Genomic DNA, 20,613 nt, shown 5'->3' with positions numbered 1-20,613 from the left:
AGAGTAGAGTAGAGTAGAGTAGAGTAGAGTAGAATAGAATAGAATAGAATAGAATAGAATAGAATAGAATAGAATATGGCAACTTGGCCTAGAAGAGTTATTGAATAAAAGCATTTACTTAATTAATTAATTAGTATCCTGCCTTTATTATTTTTATAAAAAACTGAAGACGACTAAAATGAAATGGAAGTTCAAAATGAAAGAGACTCATTCCAGATTAAGAAACATCATCAGTGCTAGCTAGGTAACTCTTAACACTGATAATGTTACCTAGTTTGGTAAAGAAACGTCTATAAGAAAAACCACCCAGCTCAGGGGGCACCAAGGATCCCACATTCAGTAAGATACCGAAGAATTTCTTCAGTGCTTTTTTTTTCTGTTCTTAAGCAGCCTCTTATTTTAAATCATATTTAAATCATAAATCATATCTTAAGAATTAAAAAGTAAACTAGAATGGCTGGTAATGCCAAATTCAACAACATCCACAATAATCAGCATAATTAAATATTTCAGTGTTCGTCCAGGCCCGTTCCAGAATGGCCTGGACGATGTTCTCTAATTGATATGTAACTAGATCTACATGATGTTTAAACATCATTTACACGGAGTATCAAAATACAAAGGTTGCTTTCAAAGAAATTGGCCTACCTACCGGTGAAACTATTTTTACAAAGAGACTCAGCACTGGCCTGAAAAATATACTTTCTGCTGAGCAAAAAAAATCTTGGAAATGATTGTTAGCACAGCAATTTGCTGGAAGGAATTACAATCAATTATAGGTGACGCATAAGGCTAACTCAAGGCTATTGTACCAATGTTTGCATGCTTCAAATTTAAGCAGAACTCAGTGTAATTTAAATCGCTGCGATTCAGTTATGTTCTAGATGTGAACACGGAGGCTGGCAACACAGCCTTGTCAGATACAACATGTGTGTTCCAGGACTCAATTGACAGACATAAACCTACTTTTTCTACTGGGAGAGAAAGTGAAGTTTCGTCAAAGATACAGCAATTTCCCCTCCCTTCGCCGAAAAGAAGAAACAAACATGGAAGTGAAGTCTTTCCTTGTAGTAATCATTATTTTTTGGTTATCCATCAGGAAGGAGTACCCACTAGTAGTAATTCTATGTAGTTACATACCAATAAAGGAAAATATTTGCAGCTCAGGGTTGAGACAAGAGGTCCTTGATACTCTCTGAGCTTGGTTGTTTTCTTGCAGACATTACATTATCAAACTAGGTAACATCATCAGTGCTAGACTGTGGTGATCAATGCTAGACAGTGATGTTACTTAGTTTGGTTTCTATGCAGATCCTCCGTCATCATTATTCAACCTAGGTAAACCCAAAGGTGCTTTATCAAAAGGCAACAGTAATTTGTTCGTTTTTCCTTGAAGACGTTGCACTTCTAGAAGGAGAAGGAGAAGGAGAAGGAGAAGGAGAAGGAGAAGGAGAAGGAGAAGAAGAAGAAGAAGAAGAAGAAGAAGAAGAAGAAGAAGAAGAAGAAGAAGAAGAAGAAGAAGAAGAAGAAGAAGAAGAAGAAGAAGAAGAAGAAGAAGAAGAAGAAGAAGAAGAAGAAGAAGAAGAAGAAGAAGAAGAAGAAGAAGAGNAGAAGAAGAAGAAGAAGAAGAAGAAGAAGAAGAAGAAGAAGAAGAAGAAGAAGAAGAAGAAGAAGAAGAAGAAGAAGAAGAAGAAGAAGAAGAAGAAGAAGAAGAAGAAGAAGAAGAAGAAGAAGAAGAAGAAGAAGAAGAAGAAGAAGAAGAAGAAGAAGTAGTAGTAGTAGTAGTAGTAGTAGTAGTAGTAGTAGTCTTAAATCATTTAGGGAATTACACTCCTTGCCTTTTCTTTCCTCCCCGTTCATTGGAAACAATATTCTCCTCTTCCCCGTTACAGCTGATAGAGCTCTTTCCGCCAGAACAGAACAAACTTTGTTAGGCGTATGGAAGGCAGCCTAAGGCCTTTTTCCTGTTCCTTGGCTCAGATTATTAACAAAGATCAGACCAGTTTCCCCCCCCCCCCCCCAGTATGTGCTAAATGGCTTCAGCGGCCCATTACTCCACTTCACTGGAGCTGTTCCCCAATATCTAATTTCTCTGAAAGAAATGTGAAATCTACAACAATCTCTCCTTCCTCTCTATTCAGGAGGAAAAGGTAAGGAAAAGAAACAAACTCAGACAAAAATCCAGCCTGACTATCAAACTCTTGAAGATGCTTATGGATCCATGACATACATGTAGACATTGACATATGACTGGCTAGAAGCCGTACTCCGGGCCAGAGCTACGCTGGGAATTTCTTATGTACCGGTAGTCCTCGACTTACAAGATGGAGCCCAAATCTTCTGTTGTTAAGGGAGACATTTGTTCAATGGATTTTGTCCCATTTTACGTCATTTTTTGTTAAGTGAATCACTGGGCTGATAAGTTGGCAACCAGGTTGTTAAGTGAATTTGGCTTCCCCATTGACTTTGCTTGTCTGATTGTAAAAAAAAATGGGTTGCAAAAAATGGGAAGGAAGAGTGATCAGGTAGATTGGAAGGGATAAATCAAGGAAATCATGGATGGATGGAATTTATGAGTTCCTCAAAGAGAGAGAGATGAACAGTTTTTAAGCAAACTATGTTGTTGTTGTTGTTGTTAGTTGCGAAGTCATGTCCGACCCATCACAACCCCATGGACAACGTTCCTCCAGGTCTTCCTGTCCTCTACCATCTTCTGGAGTCCATTGAAGCTCACGCCTCCTGCTTCAGGGACTCCGTCCAGCCACCTCCTTCTCTGTCGTCCCCTTCTTCTCTTGCCCTCCATCTTTCCCAGCATGAGGCTCTTCTCCAGTCAGTCCTTCCTTCTCATTAGGTGGCCAAAGTACTTGAGTTTCAACTTCAGGATCTGGCCTTCTAAAGAGCAGTCGGGGTGGATCTCCTCTAGGACTGACCGGTTGGATCGCCTTGCAGTCCAGGGGACTCGCAGGAGTCTTCTCCAGCACTAGAGTTCAAAGGCCTCCATTCTTTGTTGCTCAGCCTTTCTTATGGTCCAAGCAAACTATACACTGGCGAAAACAAGGGTAGTTTGCAAGCATCCCAAGGTATGGAATAAACTAGGTTTAATTACATTTTGTCTTTTTTCCCCCATACAACAGATCTTTAATTCTTGGATTTACAATTCCCTATCTTTTTTTCCCCCTGCAATCTGTTTAACAACGCTCATCCCCAAAGGGGACAGTGTGATGGGTACGGATGAATGTATATTTAATTCTGAAATCGGCGGGTGAAAACTATGTCACCAAAAGGAACGTCTTTCTGGAAGAGCTGAAATGTATACTCCAGTTGAGTATTGTTTCCATGCCCATTCATCTTGTTTAAAAATCGAAATGAGAATTAACTGTAGTGATGCCAAAAAGAAAAAAAAATAAATTAATTAATAAAAACTACCGTCCTTTTATTAGTCAATATATTTGTTGCATAGAAAAGCCCAGATGTTCAACATGGGAGATCCTTCAATGTTATAGTTAGGCAATTACAGCCTGGTGTTCAGGCTGCTTAGGGGGCTTTCACAGTGCTGAGGTTGTGAAATGCAACTCCTATATATTGTATTTGAATCTTACTGAAGTCGTTGTATTTTGTCTTTCCGAGTTCAGACACATTCAGAATTGCTCAAGGCAGAAGATCCATCAAACCCTGTTGTCTAAAGAGGGAAGTATAACAAGCTTGGTATTATATTTACGCCAAGTAGACTACAGCTTAAAAAAAAGGTGATGCTAAATCTCTGTTGTAATAGAAATGTTAGCAAAACAGCAAAACGTTGCGATTGTGCAATGGAAGATTAATGGATCTGTCATCTGCTCTCAGAGCTTTCTTACACTAACACAATTTAAGGAGTGACAGAATGAAAATGTGTTGAAAATCTGAAGTGCTAGCCAAATGATTACAGCCTATTGTTAAGAGCTTTTTATTAACCGTTTAGCTCTTAATTTGGGGGAACAGGGGAATTTTTTAATGGTTTCTGTCTTTCATCCAGGATTTTTCATGCTTTACAAAACTCCTTCCCATCTGTCCCCTTAACAATTATTAAGGGGAAACAATGCAAATATGTAAATAAAGGCCTGGAGACTAAAACATACGAAGAACGGCTGCAGGATTTGGGTTTGGCGTGTCTAAAGAAAAGAAGAAATAGGGGAGACATGATAGCAGTGTTCCAGTATTTGAGGGGCTGCCACAAAAGAGGAGGGGGTCAAGTTATTCTCCAAAGCACCAGAGGGAAGGAGAAGAAACAATGGTTGGAAACTGATCAAGGTGAGAAGCAACCTAGAATTAAGGAGAAACTTCTTAACAGTGAGGACAATTAACCAGTGGAACAACCTGCCTTCAGAAATTGTGGGCGCTCCATCACCGGAGGTTTTTAAGAAGAGACTGGACAGTCACTTGTCTGAGATGGTCTAGGTTCTCCTGCTTGAGCAGGGGGCTGGACTAGAAGACCTCCAAGGTCCATTCCAGCTCTATTCTATTCTATTCTATTCTATTCTATTCTATTCTATTCTATTCTATTCTATTCTATTCTATTCTGTATTTCTATTCCATTCCATTCCATTCTAAATGCCCAAATGTGATATTTATACCGACGCCAACATCTGTGCAGAGGAATCCGTTAGAAAAAATGCTGCAAAATGCATGTTCTAAGCAGCAACTTCTCTGTAGGACTTGCTAGGAAATTGGACCTGGAAGAGCATAGAATGATAGGTTTGGAAAATACCTTGGAGGTCTTCTAGTCCAAACCCCTGCTCAAGACCCTATACTAGTCTGGACAAGTGCTTGTCCAGTCTCTTCTTAAAAACTTCCAGTGTTGGAGCAGTCACCACTTCTGGAGGCAGGTTGTTCCACTGGTTAATTGTTCGAACTGTCAGGAAGTTTCTCCTTAGTTCTAGGTTGCTTCTCTCCTTAATGATCTTCTACCTGTTATTTCTTGTCCTGTCCTCAGATGCTTTGGAGAACAGATCGATCCCCTCATCTTTGTGATAGCTCAAGTGCTGGATGTTGGACTAGATGACCTGCAATGTCCCTTCCAATTATGTTATTCTGTTAAAGGGTGTGAAAAATTTAGAAATTGTGGGTGCTTCATCACTAGAGGCTTTTAAGAAGAGACTGGACAGCCAGTTGTCTGGAATGGTATAGGGTCTCCAGCTCAAATAGGGAGTAGGACTAGAAGACCTCTGCTATTCTATGTTCTATGGACCTTTGGCAATTCTCAATAATTGACCTTCCATCCTGTTATTCATTCTTCTTTCCCACAGTTTTTTTTTTTCATGAAAGCATAACTCATGTCTTTTCATGCTTATCGTGATAATCTTATATTTTCATCTCTGGTTTATTATTTTACAGAGAAAAGCACAGTGTCTGACCAAAAAAAAGCCTATATATTTAGCTTTAAGAAAACATAATTCTAGGCATTATAACCAACTCTTCATTTGTGTAAGAGTTTATTTTAAAGGGCGCAATGTAACTTGAAATTTAAGATTAAGCACCTCCCTGGAATAAAAAAGAGCTAAGCTCTGCTTTAAGTTTTATCATCAATTTTATAGTGGTTTTTAAGCTATAATCTAATTTTGCTCATTATGATTCTAGCTTGAGGAAGCCTCTGAAATAATTGCATCCATCTTGAAATTGTTAATATCCAAACGTTTATGGAAGAATAAATAACTTTCTATACTTAGAAGACTGAGTCAGAATATTACTGAACGTTTAAGTGTCTAGACACCTAATCCTTCAGCTACTATTCAGTAACCCCAAACTGGAAGACACGAGATCCTGGCCATCATAGATGCAAAAGAGAAAAGGCAAAGTCTGGGGCCAGGATGAAGATAAATCTTCAGTCTCCATCTCAAAAGAGTAACATGGAGCTGACTGTTTTCTGAAAAAGATGAGTATCATCTATTCACTGAACAAACCAGTCTTTTCTGGTGGGTTAATCTAGAGAGGCCACAGCAATTAACAGAATAACAGACTTGGGAGGGACCTTGGAGGTCTTCTAGTCCAACCCCCTGCTCTAGTCCAACCCCCTACACCATTTCAGACAAATGGCTGTCCAGTCTCTTTTTAAAAACTTCCAGTGTTGGAGCATTCACCGCTTCTGGTGGCAGGTTGTTCCACTGGTTAATTGTTCTGTCAGGAAGTTTCTCCTTAGCTCTAGGTTGCTTCTCTCTTTGGTTAGTTTCCATCCGTTGCTTCTTGTCCTGCCTTCAGGTGCTTTGGAGAATAGCCCCCCTCTTCTTTGGGGCAGCCCCTGAGATACTGGAACACTGCTATCATGTCCCCCCTTGTCCTTCTCTTCATTAAACTGGACATACCCAATTTCAGCAACCGTTCCTTGTATGTTTTAGCCTCCAGTCCCCTGATCATCTTTGCTGCTCTTCTCTGCACTCTTCCTAGCGTCTCAACCTCTTTTTTTACATCGTGGTGACCAAAACTGGATGCAGTATTCCAAGTGTGGCCTTACCAAGGCATTGTAAAGTGGTATTAACACTTCACCTGATTTTGATTCTGTCCCTCTGTTCATGTAGCCTGGCACTGTGTTGGCTTTTTTGGCATTACGTCTTGTGATTTTTATGGCTTGAAGGTTGCATTTCACGTCTAACGCGCTTCCCAACAAGACGTTGCTCTCTCTAAAGTAGTCTGTCTCAACATGAGCAACTTGAAGGTGCATGGACTTCAACTCCCAGGTTCCCCCAACCATTAAGCTGGCTGCAGAATTCTGGGAATTGAAGTCGCATTTTCAAGTTGCCAGGATTGAGAGATCCTGCTCTAAAGTGGGGTCCAGCCACTCCTGATTCAAGACTTACAATACTGTCTGGCCTATAAGGTTGCTTCAAGGATCATAGATCTTCCTTTCCAAGGCCAGACAGGCCATCCGCCAAGACCTTCTTTGACCATCTCCACCTTTTTCTGCCCAAATGACAGAAGAATGGGGTCAGTTTTATCTGAACACTCATTGATAAAAATGAACTAAACCAGGAGTCTTCAAACTTGGTCCTTTTATGACTTGTGGACTTCAACTCCCAGAATTCCTCAGCCAGGCACGTCCACAAGTCATAAAAGGACCAAGTTTGAAGACCCCTGGACTAAACTCAGGCCGAACAGGCCAACTGGTAGGGTCGCTTTACGTTATTCTGATCTGTTTTATTCAATTCCACTCTCGCTGGTTGAGCAACTTCACAGTTCCGCGTGGTTCAAAGAACAATGTTGTAGAGTTAAAAAATGTAAAGAAAAAGGGAAGAACGAAGAATTGACAGCGGAGCCCTGGCAGAAAAACCTGAAGGGAAATAGGCAGGAGGGTACTATCCTAAACATAAAATCTCTCCAAATAAACAGCCAAAACCCACTTTAGTGACTAAAAAAGTAAATTTCCACCCACTGGCACAGCACAATTCCAAGCTCTTCCTTAATTTGTCAGTATTCCAGGAATCTCATCTACCAATTCACAGGCAGATACAGTAGATTTTGAACACTATTTTTCATTATTCAGGTTCTGTCTCCTCAATGTCTGAGCCGAAAACCAACCTAAATATTTTGTTAGAAGATGGTATTTAACAGGATGCAAGTCGTATTACTTTTAAAAAAGAAAACCACATACATTTTCTAGTGTTTTTCCTCACAGAAATCACCTACCTCCAAGATACACACCCAAGCTACCTTACCAAGCAGCTTGTATTCAGATCTACCAACCTACAAAGATTATCCTACATACTTCAATGATTAAAGGACCAATCTAGATGTTCCAGATTCAGAATAACTGAGTTGGAAGGGACCTTGGAGGACATCTAGTCCAACCTCCTGCTCATGCAGGAGATCCAATTCAGACAAATGGCTGTCCAATTTCTCCTTGGAAACCTCCAGTGATGGAGCACCCACAATCACCTAAATATGAGCCAGCAGTGTGCTGCAGCTGCCAAAAAAGCCAACACAGTGCTGGGCTGCATTAACAGAGGGATAGAATCAACATCACGTGAAGTGTTAATACCACTTTACAACACCTTGGTAAGGCCACACTTGGAATACTGCATCCAGTTTTGGTCACCACAATGTAAAAAAGATGTTGAGACTCTAGAAAGAGTACAGAGAAGAGCAACAAAGATGATTAGGGGACTGGAGGCTAAAGCATATAAGGAACGGCTGCTGGAATTGGGTATGTCTAGTTTAATGAAGAGAAGGACGAGGGGGGACATGATAGCAGTCTTCCAGTATCTCAGGGGCTGCCCCAAAGAAGAGGGAGTCAAGCTATTCTCCAAGGCGCCTGAAGGCAGGACAAGAAGCAACGGGTGGAAACTCATCAAGGAGAGAAGCAACCTAGAACTAAGGAGAAATTTCCTGACAGTGAGAACAATTAACCAGTGGAACAACCTGCCTCCAGAAGTGGTGAATGCTCCAACACTGGAAGTTTTTAAGAAGAAACTGGACAGCCATTTGTCCGAAATAGTCTAGGGTTTCCTGCTTGAGCAGGGGGTTGGACTAGATGACCGCCAAGGTTCCTTCCAACTTTACTATTATTATTATTATTATTATTATTATTATTATTATTATTATTATTATTATTATTATTATTATTATTATTATTACTTCTGAAGGCAAGTCGTTTGGCTGGTTGATTGTTCTTACTGTCAGGAAATTTCTGATAGAAATTTCTGACAGAAACCTAGAAATTAGTTCTAGATTGCTTCTCTTCTTGATTGGTTTCCATCCATTCTTTCTTGTCCTGCCTTCAAGTACTTTGGAGAATAAGTGGACCCCATCTTCTTTGTGGCAGCCCCTCAAATATTGGAAGACTGCTATCATGTCAATTTTAGTCCTTCTTTTCACTAGACTAGACATAGCCAATTCCTGCAATTGTTCTTCTTTTTTTTTTTTTAGCCTCCAGCCCTCAAATTATTTTTCTTGCTCTTTTCGGCACTCTTTCCAGAGTCTCAACATCTTTTTTCTAATATGGCGTCTACGTGTGATGACAGCAGACTCGCTTTTCAAAACATGCATCTTTTGGAATCATATTCATAACCCTCAATAAAACACTCCGCCAATCCTTCATCGTTCATGGCTTCCCTTCCTTTTTACTTCAGAAAGAGACTTTTCATTCCATCTTTATTGCCACTTCGGAATCAAGAATTCAGACTCCTATAACTGGGAATAAGATAGGTTTGGAACTCAACAGAGAAGCTGCTTCATCAAGTTCACCTCTCAAAGTTTTCTCAAGTTAGTACTTAATGAGGAGGAATGACTTCTCAAGAACAATGGTTCTTTGCTTCTTAACCATTAAACAGTGTTTTGCTGACTGAAGATTTAGCAGCATACTAAAAGTTGCATTATACTTTCCCATTATGCTCTTCAATAAAGAGGAACGAACACTTGTTTGGAGAAAAGGGGATTTGGTCATCACTGTGTAAGAAAGATGTTGAGACTCTAGAAAGAGTGCAGAGAAGAGCAACAAAGATGCTAAAGGGACTGGAGGCTAAAACATATAAAGAACGATTGCTGGAATTGGGAATGTCTAGTTTAACGAAGAGAAGGACGAGGGGGGACATGATAGCAGCCTTCCAGTATCTCAGGGGCTGCCCCAAAGAAGATGGAGTCAAGCTATTCTCCAAGGCTCCTGAAGGCAGGACAAGAAACAACGGATGGAAACTCATCAAGGAGAGAAGCAACCTGGAATTAAGGAGAAACTTCCTAACAGGGAGGACAATTAACCAGTGGAACAACTTGCCACCAGAAGTTGTGGATGCTCCAGCACTGGAAGTTTTTAACAAGAGACTGGTCAGCCATTTGTCTGAAATGGTATAGCGTTTCCTGCCTGAGCAGGGGGTTGAACTAGATGACCTCCAAGGTCCCTTTCAACTTTATTATTATTATTATTATTATTATTATTATTATTATTATTATTATTATTATTATTATTATTATTATACAACTTTACTTCAAGTTGATTTGATTTGATTTATTTGACTTGATTTGAAACTATTTTATTTCTGATACGTTACTATCACGTATCTAAAAAGAAGTTAAATTGGTTTTAATTATTTTTCCTTTTGACAACAGTGTGGTTGTTCCAATTACAGGTGACTTTAATAAAAAGACAGGTGACTTTCATAATTATTTATATGTGATCAATTACATAAATTTAAAATGGTAAACCATGTTTATTTAATTGGTGACTCTTCAGCTGTCACTCCAATTAGTATCTTGACAGAATATATATTTTTAATATGCAGAATTCTCTTCCTGCAGTAGTTCTTTCTCTCTCCTGATCCAATCCCTATTTTGTATTTACTACAGAGGGACTGAAAGCTTCGAAATTTTGCTGTTCTTTAGTTGCTTTGAATACCTTAACCTCTCCCACAAAAGCGTACATTAAAATTTTGGGTCTCCAGAGGATCAGTTCGTAACCCAATCCCTGAGTTTGAGATAGTTCAGAATAATGAAATCCAAGGCTATTTTTATCCTAAATGTCAGCAGCGATGATGCTCTTCTGAATCACTTCTTGCCATTGTTTCCTAATTACCACCGGGACAGAGTGAATTGCAACGAGAATTCTTCCAGCTTTAAGATATGAAATAAATAAGAGGGGTGGCAGGAGTATAAAGACACATTTCAGGCTTCAAAATCAAATCCAGGGTTTGAGTTTAATTCCCAAAAAAAGAGGCAGCGGTTGCCAACTCTAAAAGAAAATAGTGTAACTATGTTTGAAAGAGGAGACCAAACCACATGAAGTTGCATTGTTTTTCAAGAACAGGATCTTGCTGAGAATCTAAATATATACGCGTATATCGGCTTGGGAACGGATTTGACAATTGAAAAACTGTAATTAAAACTTTCCAATGCTCGTTCTGGGAGATGCAAGCCTATAGTAAATATCAGGAGACCTAAAAGCTGGAGGAAGCATGCGTGACTAACGCCCGTCGGAAGGAGCCTCATCTGTGCAACTTATATCTGAAAAGGATTCAGTAGTAACTTCCCACTCTGACTTTCATCCTGCGCGGTTTGGGGGTGCTGCATGAAACGTTTGCTGATCTTGGGTTAAAAACTAGTTAAAGCAGTGTTTCTCAACCTTGACAATTTTAAGGCATGTGGACTTCAACTCCCAGAATTCCACATGCCTTAAAATTGTCAAGGTTAAGAAACACTGAGTTAAAGCAACTTTTCTTATACCTTCCTTTGGCCCATAAGAACTTGTTCCACCACAATACGTTGGCTAAGCTTCTACAAAATCCCAAGAGCTTTTGCCCTTTATACTAATTGTGAGATCCCAAAGACTCGGAGTACCTACAGATTCATCTGGAAAAATACCAAGTCCGTGATTCATGTTGGTTTTTCTCTTACTTATGCAGTACCAGAGCCAGCTGTTTTCGCTGAATGAAGTTGCTGACAAGCTGTACAGCTGTACTTTTCAGCTTACTTGCTGTGTGGTCACAGGTGCGGGTCCTAACGCCAGAGAAGGCAAAACCAACACGGTACCTAGAAGGGGACCGAGTGAAGATGGCCTACATTCTACTTCCATGAAGAAAACAAGCGACGGAAGTCCTAAAAGTTTGATTCACTTATTCACCTGGACTCAAGCTTCAATCAGAACACAAGAACAGGATAGGATCCTTAGCAATGGAGGTTCCTTGGAGTTTAATCTAGGTTAAGGTAGGAGCTTTGAATAAGTCTTTCAATTAAAGGCAATCTATCTGTCATAGGTCTGCTGTGACAACTTTCTGATATGGATCCCTGGTGCCCTCTGAACTTTCTTGTTTTCTTGCAGATGTTTCATTACCAAACTAGGTAACATCATCAGTGCCAGAAGAGAATAGGGTTTGTGGAATGATGATGGAGGAGGAGGAGGAGGAGGAGGAGGAGGAGGAGGAGGACAACGACGACTGTGGGGTTCTTAGTGCTCTCTGAGCTTGCTTGTTTTCTTGCAGACGTTTCATTACCAAACTAGGTAACATCATCAGGGCACACTAAGAGGCATTACCCAAACTAAGTAACATCATCAGTGCATTGAAATGTCTGCAAGAAAACAAGCAAGCTCAGAGATCCCTCATTTCAACCCTGGGCTACAAATACTCTCGTTTATTGATATGGATCCATCTTCATATTTCTCATATTTAGGTTTTCTTTTGTTTTTCTGTGTCAAGATGTTTGTCCCAATACACATTTTTTCAGTGCTCAGTTGAGTGATGAGATTTTAAAAATGGATGTATAAACACAATAAACACAGAGAAGGGTTATAACCAGCACAAATGGCTAGATAAACTGAACAGCAGGCCCTATTCAAAATAGCTCTACCCCTCAGTTCTTTTTTTAAACAGATGCATTTTGTTTTCTATTTCTATCGTTCTTTAGGGTTGGGCCTATAAATTAACAGAGCAATCAAGAAGGACCTCAGGAGATACAAATCTTAAAACATTACCTGGAGCTTGTTGTATATATCTTTATGTGAAATTAATTTATCATCTTTTTCTTTCAGGTAATCGGTTTCCAAAGTCCTGTGTTTTTCCAAAAGATCTTCTAACTCCTAAAAAAAGAAAATGGCTTTTTAAAAACATCTCTTTTATAATTGTCAGCTACATTTGCCACTCAGGGTCCAACTTACAGAACAGAATACAAAATAAAACAATTGGAAAGGAGCTTCTAGTCTCCTACTCTAACCCTGCTTGAGCAGGAGATCTTATACCATCTCAGTCAAGGTATCGTCCAGTCTCATCTTAAAAGCCTCCAGTGATGGAGCACCCACAACTTCTGGAGGCAGGTTGTTCCACTGGTTAATTGTCCTCACTGTCAGGAAGTTTCTCCTTAGTTCCAGGTTGCTTCTCTCCTTGATTAGTTTCCATCCATTGCTTCTTGTCCTGCCTTCAGATGCTTTGGAGAATAGCTTGACTCCCTCTTGTCTGTGACCACCCCTCAAATATTAGAAGACCGCTATCATGTCACTCCTTGTCCATCTCCTTGTTAGACTAGAAATACTCAGTTCCCACAACCATTCGTTGTACGTTTTAGCCTCCAGTCCCCTAATCATCCTTGTTGCTCTTCTCTGCACTCTTTCTAGAGTCTCAACATCTGTTTTGTATGGTGGTGACCAAAACTCGGTGCCATGTTTCAAATGTGGTCCTTCCAGGGCAACATAAAGCAGTACTAACACGTCACACGATCTTAATACTATCCTTCTGTTGATGCAGCCTAGAACTTCATTGGCTTTTGGGGCAGCTGCACCACACAGCTGGCTCATACTTAAATAGTTATTCTCTAGGACAGGGGTCTTCAAACTTGGCCCTTTTATGACTTCTGGACTTCAACTCCCAGAATTTGTCAGCCAGGCACGAATTCTGGGAGTTGAAGTCCACAAGTCATAAAAGGGCCAAGTTTGAAGACCCCTGCTCTAGGACATCTAGATACCTTTCACTGTTGCTGCTATTGGCACCCTCTCTTCTATATCTGTATATTTGACTTTTCTTCCCTAAGGCCTGGGCCTTAATTTCTCAACAATGAACTGCATTTTGTTGGACGTGGCCTGGGGTTCAAATCTGTCAAGATCCTTCTAGTGAACCTATAAGGAGTCCTCAAAAACATCTTTTTTTCCCCACACTGTGTTCCACAAAACACTCCTGGTCAAGAGGCCACAAAGAAAGGTAAGCATGGCCCAGAGGAACAGAAGGAGATAATGGATTGATGCTCTCACCATGTAGAAACCAGGGGTGGGAACGATGGCCCCTTTACGACCTGTGGACTTCGACTCCCAGAATTCCTGAGCCAGCCAGCATGGCTGGCTCAGGAATTCTGGGAGTCGAAGTCCACAGGTCGTAAAGGGGCCATCGTTCCCACCCCTGATCAACAACCACACAGTCCTGAAGGGGAGTTTCTGTAGACTTGTAGCTATACCTTTTTTATCCTAGCTTTTTCTTCGTCTGCTGTTTGAAGTTTACTTTCCAGAGCTGAAAGGGTTTGTTGAAAATGCTTTGCAGAATCATCTTGCCTTGATTTTGTATCAGCTTCATCATAACTGGCAGATGCTCTTTCTGGATTTTCAGTCAACGGCGGATCAACTGACTGCTTTATGGAAGACACAAACAATGAGATGTACAGATTGAATCATGTGATGAAACATAGACCAGGGGTAGACAACCCCCTAGACCAGGGGTAGACAACCTTGGCTCTTTTATGACTCATGGACTTCAACTCCCAGAATTCCTGAGCCAGCATGGCTCAGCTTGGAAACCTCTCCCTTTTCCCTCAGCGTGGCTGGCTCAGGAATTCTGGGAGTTGAAGTCCACCAGTCATACAAGAGCCAAGGTTGCCCACCCCTGTCCTATATCAGGGGTTCTCAACCTTGGCAACTTTAAGACTTGTGGACTTCAACTCCCAGAATTCCTGAGCCAGCGTGGCTCAGCTTGGAAACCTCTCCCTTTCCCCTCGGCATGGCTGGCTCAGGAATTCTGGGAGTTGAAGTCCACCAGTCATAAAAGAGCCAAGGTTGCCTACCCCTGGTCCATACCATTCCAGACAAATGGCTACCCAGTATCTCCTTGAAACCCTCCATTGATAAAGCACCCACAATTTCCAGAGGCAAGCTCTTCCACTGATTAATTAATTCTCACAACTTCTCTCGGGAAATTTCTCCTGAGTTCCAGATTGGATCTTCCTCGGATGAGCTTCCATCCATTGCTTTTTGTCCTGCCTTCAGCTGCTTTGGAGAATAAGTTGACCCATTCCTCTCTGGGACAGTCCCTCAAGACAGCTATCATGTCACCCCTAGTCCTTCTCTACTTACAATTTATTTGCAATCCGTGGATTCTGTTTAAAAAGTATTGTTGCGTGCATTAAAAGTAATGATAAAATCCTTTTTTTTACCTTCTCTTTAAGATCAGCTGCACTTAAAGTATTGGGTGGCAGTTGAATGTCTGCTGGTACATCATCTGGAGCCTGTTTCGGAAGCAGCTCGGCTGAAACTGTCGGTGGCACAAGAATTTCAGGCACTATTGGTGGAAAACAAGGAAGAGAAAGGAATGCAAGTGAAAGGAAAAGAAATTTCAAAAGACATCTGTTTTTAAAAGTTTGTATCTTTCTGCGAAGCTAAAAATAACAGTGTGCTAGCCAAAAAAATTCGACAAATTACCATATAAACAAAACACAAATTTGCTTACTAAAACTGCTGCGAGTAAATTTAGGATTAAAATAAGTTAGTTCTGCATGTCTTTACTTATCAAAAGTAGTTTAATTTGCACACACTTACACACATGCATGCATACACACACACACACATATATATTCTTTTTTTAATAAAATAGTACCAATTCTCATAAGTTTCCCTGATGTAAGAGCATAAGAGCAAACAAACGCCATGAGTGAAAGTTTCAAATTGTTTTAATTGTGCAAAAGAGTTTGCCGCAAATATCCCCAAAACACAATGCGTATTTTATATTTTATGCCTATATTTTGGCAAGAACATGAAAGGAATAGAAATTGCTTTGTAAAAATAATTGTCTGATGTATAGCAAGAACTCTATACGTTTCTGCAGTTATGCTGATTTGGAAAACGGCTTAGGCATTAAATGCGCCAAACAGATATTGCTTAATTGGCGTCTGTCTACTCTGCACAAACTGGAGTGAATTTACACACTGTCTAGTTTTCTGCACATTCTATATAGGCAGCAGGATAAAATTGCAGATGGCAAATCCATAGATCAAATCTCCACTCTTTCTCGAAAATCAAACATCTAATTCTTTGACTGTTTCTCCACTACGCAACATCTCACTAAGTTGCTCACAACATCTCACAAAACTGTTCTAAAGATTATGTGGGAAGGCATCTTGAGAACCCAAGACAAATACTATGTAATGTTATAGTATTGGGGGGAAATATAGTGTAATAACCCTTATTATAAGCCAGTAGGGATTGGAAACATTAAAGCGTTTGTAAGCTTGAGAATTTCACTTCTGAAATGTTCGAGATGATTGAACTCACTTCTCTGGCTATGGGATTATTATTCCAATCAGTAAAGAACCTCAAAGCGTGTGGAGTCTTGTAGAAATGGAAGAAAAATCAAAACATCTTTTTCAAGCTGGGAAATTCTGGAAGTTGAAGTCCACTCGCCTTCAAGTTGCCAAGCTGGAAAAACACCGGTCTAAGATGCTTCTGCTATACTAAGTAAACGAATCTATCTCCATCATAGTGTATATGTCTGTGTATGTGTGTATGAAATAAAAGGACTAACGTATCTTAATGTCAGGCACAAAGTATCAGGAGCACACATTAAGATTTTTTGCTCAAGCCTATACACAAGAATCTGGTCAGCTAAGGGTCAGCACTAAATTAGAGCTAGATAAGAGTTAACGGGTTTCAAAAGAGGCTGGATTTCGCTTGTGGGAATGTAATGACTCCAGACTGGTTCCTCTCTTGACACCGCCCCCAGTAGTCAGAAAAACCCGTAAAAAACCCGTAAGAAAGACATAAATTACCAGTATTTCTCTATATACCTGTGGAAAAGGCCGCCCAAGGAATAGCAGGAGACGTTGTCTGGGGTTCACTGTTTCCATCTTTAAAAAAAATTTCTGCAGCCTGAAAGTGCAAGGCACATTATTGTTCAACTAGGCACAAGATTTTCTTTCAATGTTCATTACTGATTTGAAGAATTTCCAAGCAGTTCTGAAGCCCAGTTTGGTGTCCATGGCTCCAATGCACACACTCCAATGCACACACTGAAGGCAGGACAAGAGGCAACGGATGGAAACTAATCAAGGAGAGAAGCAACCTGGAACTAAGGAGAAACTTCCCGACAGTTAGAATAATTAACCAGTGGAACAACCTGCCTCCAGAAGCGGTAAATGTTCCAACACTGAAAGTTTTTAAGAATAGACTGGACAGTCATTTGTCTGAAATGGTATAGGGTTTCCTGCCTGAGCAGGGGGCTGGACTAGAAGACCTCCAAGGTCCCTTCCATCATCATCATCATCATCATCATCATCATCATCTTCTTCTTCTTCTTCTTCTTCTTCTTCTTCTTCTTCTTCTTCTTCTTCTTCCTCTTTCTCTTCTTGTTATTGTTATTATTGTTATTATTGTTATTATTATTATTTCTGTGGGGAGCACCAGAAGACAAATGGCCATGACACTTTATTTAATTGTACTTGGACTGAGCTAAATCAAATCTAGTTGTTGTTGTTTTTTCCCCGGCAGATTTTTGCAATGTAGCCATACATGTGGCCTTTGGCTGTCCAGATGCTACTCATGGCGCCATTTTTATATGATTTTGAAGAAAGGCATTTTCATGCTATTTCAACTTTCACTAAGATTGCAGTTTGGTTGATCTTGTGCTCCCTGTATATTTTTTTTAAGGAGCTTGTTCATCAATAAGGTGACGCTAGAGAAAAACAGTCACATCAAAATCTGTCTGGCACCTTCAACAAATGAATTATATAGTACAGTATGGTACATAATCAAATACTGTGACACTTCCCACCTTTGTTTTACTACTTAGTTACAGAATAGAGTCGAAAGGGACCTTGGAGGTCTTCTAGTCCAACCCCCTACTCAAACAGGAGACCCTATACCATTTCAGACAAATGGTTGTCCAGTCTCTTCTTAAAAACTTCCAGTGTTGGAGCATTCACAACTTCTGGAGGCAAGGAGTTCCACTGGTTAATTGTCCTCACTGTCAGGAAGTTTCTCCTTCATTCTAGGCTACATCTCTCCTTGATTACTAGTGTGTGAGCATTTGAAAGCGCCCTGTTACTTTACCCTGATTGGCTGTTTATTTATGCCAAAAATATTTTCTTTCCATATTATATAAAAATGTGAAGTTTGGCATAACTTTATATTAAACATTGGCCCAACGGTCAGGAAATTCGCTCCCCTGGCATGGGTCTCCCAACCAGTATAAACCAGCTTCCTGTATTCCTAACTTTTGGCACTCTGTTAGGAAAAAGAGGGGGGGGGATAAAATGCCACCCCACACACACACACACACACACACACACAAAAATTAGCACCGGTGACTTTATAGCATGCAATCCTGGGTTTAATCAAACAGGATTTCAACTACCCTCTGCAGCCAGGTTTTCAGACTCTGAAGGATCTTAGGGAGAACTCCTTCAAGGGAATAACTACCACATCAGGATGCAGAAGTCCAGGATTCTGACACTTTTAAAACACAAGAATTTGGTAAAGAGGGGAAATAAATATAAGCTGGTTTCCAACTCTGCGAAAGCAATCACTTGCTAAAGATTCCGGAGACGGGATCAACATTTACACTCCAGTTCTGAACATTTGGAGAAATTTTACCTCTTGATATTCGAAGAAGTAATAGAATATCCCAGGGCATTTCAAGTGTAAATTGTGTTTTCTTGACCTTCTTAGCAACTAGTAAATCCATAACAAGTTACACAAATTAGAATCGGACACATTGCAGGTGACAGAATAATTTACACAGATAATTTACACAGAGAGATCGATCGCTCTGCTTCCGAATTCGGAGTGCTCCATAGCTTCCATTATTGAAAATATCATTGGCGAACATTTTAAATATCCTTACTTCCATACCTCAAATCCTCCAAAGTAGTCATCATCCATTTTTCAGGAAGACCTAGAGATCAACACACAGTAAGAGTTAATGTCTCCTCCCTACTTGTAATTTATTTTCTTTTATACATGATAAATTTACAACAGAACTATTTTGACTGGTCTATCATAGCTGCCTTCAAAATCTAGATTTAGTAGTAATTAATAATTACTAATGAAGCATAGAACTGGGGCAAATAGAGGGACCGGTTACATCCTATGAACATTGCCTTCTCACTATTTTTTTTAATCAAACCCTCAATAAAAAATATATTGCTTTTTTTTTTAAAAGAAAAATCAGGGCACTAGGATGGGTTCAGTATGTTGAATAAAAAATACAGGAAGGACACCCCTTATCTGTGTCTTTGGTTGCAAACAAAATGTTGAATTCAACTTGGCTCCTGGTGACTGTATCTATGCTCCATAGATTGTAGAAATTGACTGGATAACTACTACCTATTGGATCAACCTACACTACTGGTTATTGCTGTGAAAAAGAAATGTACCGTGCCTTCTACACTTGGAGGAATGGCAGGATACAAACCTAGTGAAGAAATACAATTAAAACTACCTAATTTGGAAGCGTATCCACCAGGTAAGGAAAACAGATAACGGTATGCAACATTTTGGGTAGATTTATAGGGTGAAAAGAACGAATCCCGTTACTTTGCTTTCCTATCACAGTTAGCTTGTATTTATTCATGGCTTCTATGGAAGATATATTTAAAGAAGCCATTTCCTGCCAGCTGCCAGTTTATACAAACCCAGAAGTGTTCCTTCAAAATTCCAGATGTGCACACTGTTCTCAAAAGAATGCCCAGCCCTTATTTAGCGAACGGAGATACAGGCTTATTCCTTTCTTCAGAAACTTAAACTTGATTTGTTAGTTCCCGCGAAAGATATTTTTCACGCGCAAACGCCAAGGGGCTTCGGTGACAGGTGACCTGCTACTACGGACTTTTACAAAGAAGTCCATCCTCGTGATAAGCTTTAGGAAGATAAAGTTAGCTCAGGTTACTAACATAGATTTCAACCTATCAGTAATTTCAAAAAGTTAATTGTTGACTCACTGAAGGTTGGTGAGTTCAGGAGGGGACCTCATATCTCAGCCCCCACCCAAATTAACAAGCAATGGAACATCCAGAGAGGTTTTCCAATGCGTCTTACTGTGCCCTGATGATGTTACCTAGTTTGGTAATGAAACGTCTGCAAGAAAACCACCAAGCTCAGAGAGCACCAAGGACCCCACAGTCATCGTTGTCTTCTTCCTCCTCCTCCTCCTCCTCCTCCTCTCCGCAAACCCCACTCTCTTCTAGCACTGATAATGTTCCCTAGTTGGGTAATGAAACGTCTGCAAGAAAACCACCAAGCTCAGAGAGCACCAAGGACCCCACAGTCATCGTTGTCTTCTTCTTCTTCCTCCTCCTCCTCCTCCTCCTCCTCCTCCTTCTCCTCCTCCTCTCCGCAAACTCCACTCTCTTCTAGCACTGATAATGTTCCCTAGTTGGGTAATGAAACGTCTGCAAGAAAACCACCAAGCTCAGAGAGCACCAAGGACCCCTCAGTCATCGTCGTCGTTTTCTCTTCTTCTTCTTCTTCTTCTTCTTCTTCTTCTTCTTCTTCTTCTTCTTCTTCTTCTTCTTCTTCTTCTTNTCTTCTTCTTCTCCTCCTCCTCCTCCTCCTCCTCCTCCTCCTCCTCCTCCTCCTCCTCCTCCTCCCCGCAAACCCCACTCTCTTCTAGCACTGATAATGTTCCCTAGTTAGGTAATGAAACATCTGCAAGAAAACCACCAACCTCAAAGAGCACCAAGGACCCCTCATGTCAGCCCTGAGCAACTAATATTCTCCTCTATCCATGCCTCTTAAGTGTTTCACAGCCCTGAACAGGTTATTTAACCAGACCGTTTGGAAAAAGAGGCATAAACAGGTAATTAAAAGGCAATACAACTGTACAGCAGCATCCCAGCAGCGTGCTGCAGCTGCCAAAAACAGCCAATGCATCAACATCTTAAGCTGCATCAACCGAAGGATTGCATCAACACGACGAC

General features: G+C 40.4%; 1 protein-coding gene across 1 annotated transcript in view; it reads right to left on the bottom strand.

Annotated features, from left to right (window-relative positions):
• The window catches only part of CCDC91 (coiled-coil domain containing 91), a gene marked incomplete at its 3' end in the record, with an annotated part of 54,452 nt that extends 35,860 nt beyond the window's left edge, over positions 1 to 18,592 (bottom strand). Inside the window, exons 1-5 of the mRNA XM_015828059.2 lie at positions 18,548 to 18,592; positions 16,486 to 16,567; positions 14,860 to 14,984; positions 13,891 to 14,061; positions 12,425 to 12,529 (exon numbers count right to left, since the gene is read on the bottom strand). Coding sequence (XP_015683545.2) covers positions 12,425 to 12,529; positions 13,891 to 14,061; positions 14,860 to 14,984; positions 16,486 to 16,567; positions 18,548 to 18,577 — 513 coding nt within the window. The remainder of the gene's footprint in view (positions 1 to 12,424; positions 12,530 to 13,890; positions 14,062 to 14,859; positions 14,985 to 16,485; positions 16,568 to 18,547) is intronic.
• Between the last annotated feature and the right edge of the window lie 2,021 nt (positions 18,593 to 20,613).

The sequence above is a fragment of the Protobothrops mucrosquamatus genome, unplaced genomic scaffold (assembly GCF_001527695.2).
Source record: "Protobothrops mucrosquamatus isolate PMUCROS unplaced genomic scaffold, P.Mucros_1.0 scaffold4194, whole genome shotgun sequence".
Taxonomy (NCBI): domain Eukaryota; kingdom Metazoa; phylum Chordata; class Lepidosauria; order Squamata; family Viperidae; genus Protobothrops; species Protobothrops mucrosquamatus.
The sequence above is the reverse complement of the archived record's forward strand: the minus strand, read 5'-3'. Positions and strand labels throughout refer to the sequence as shown.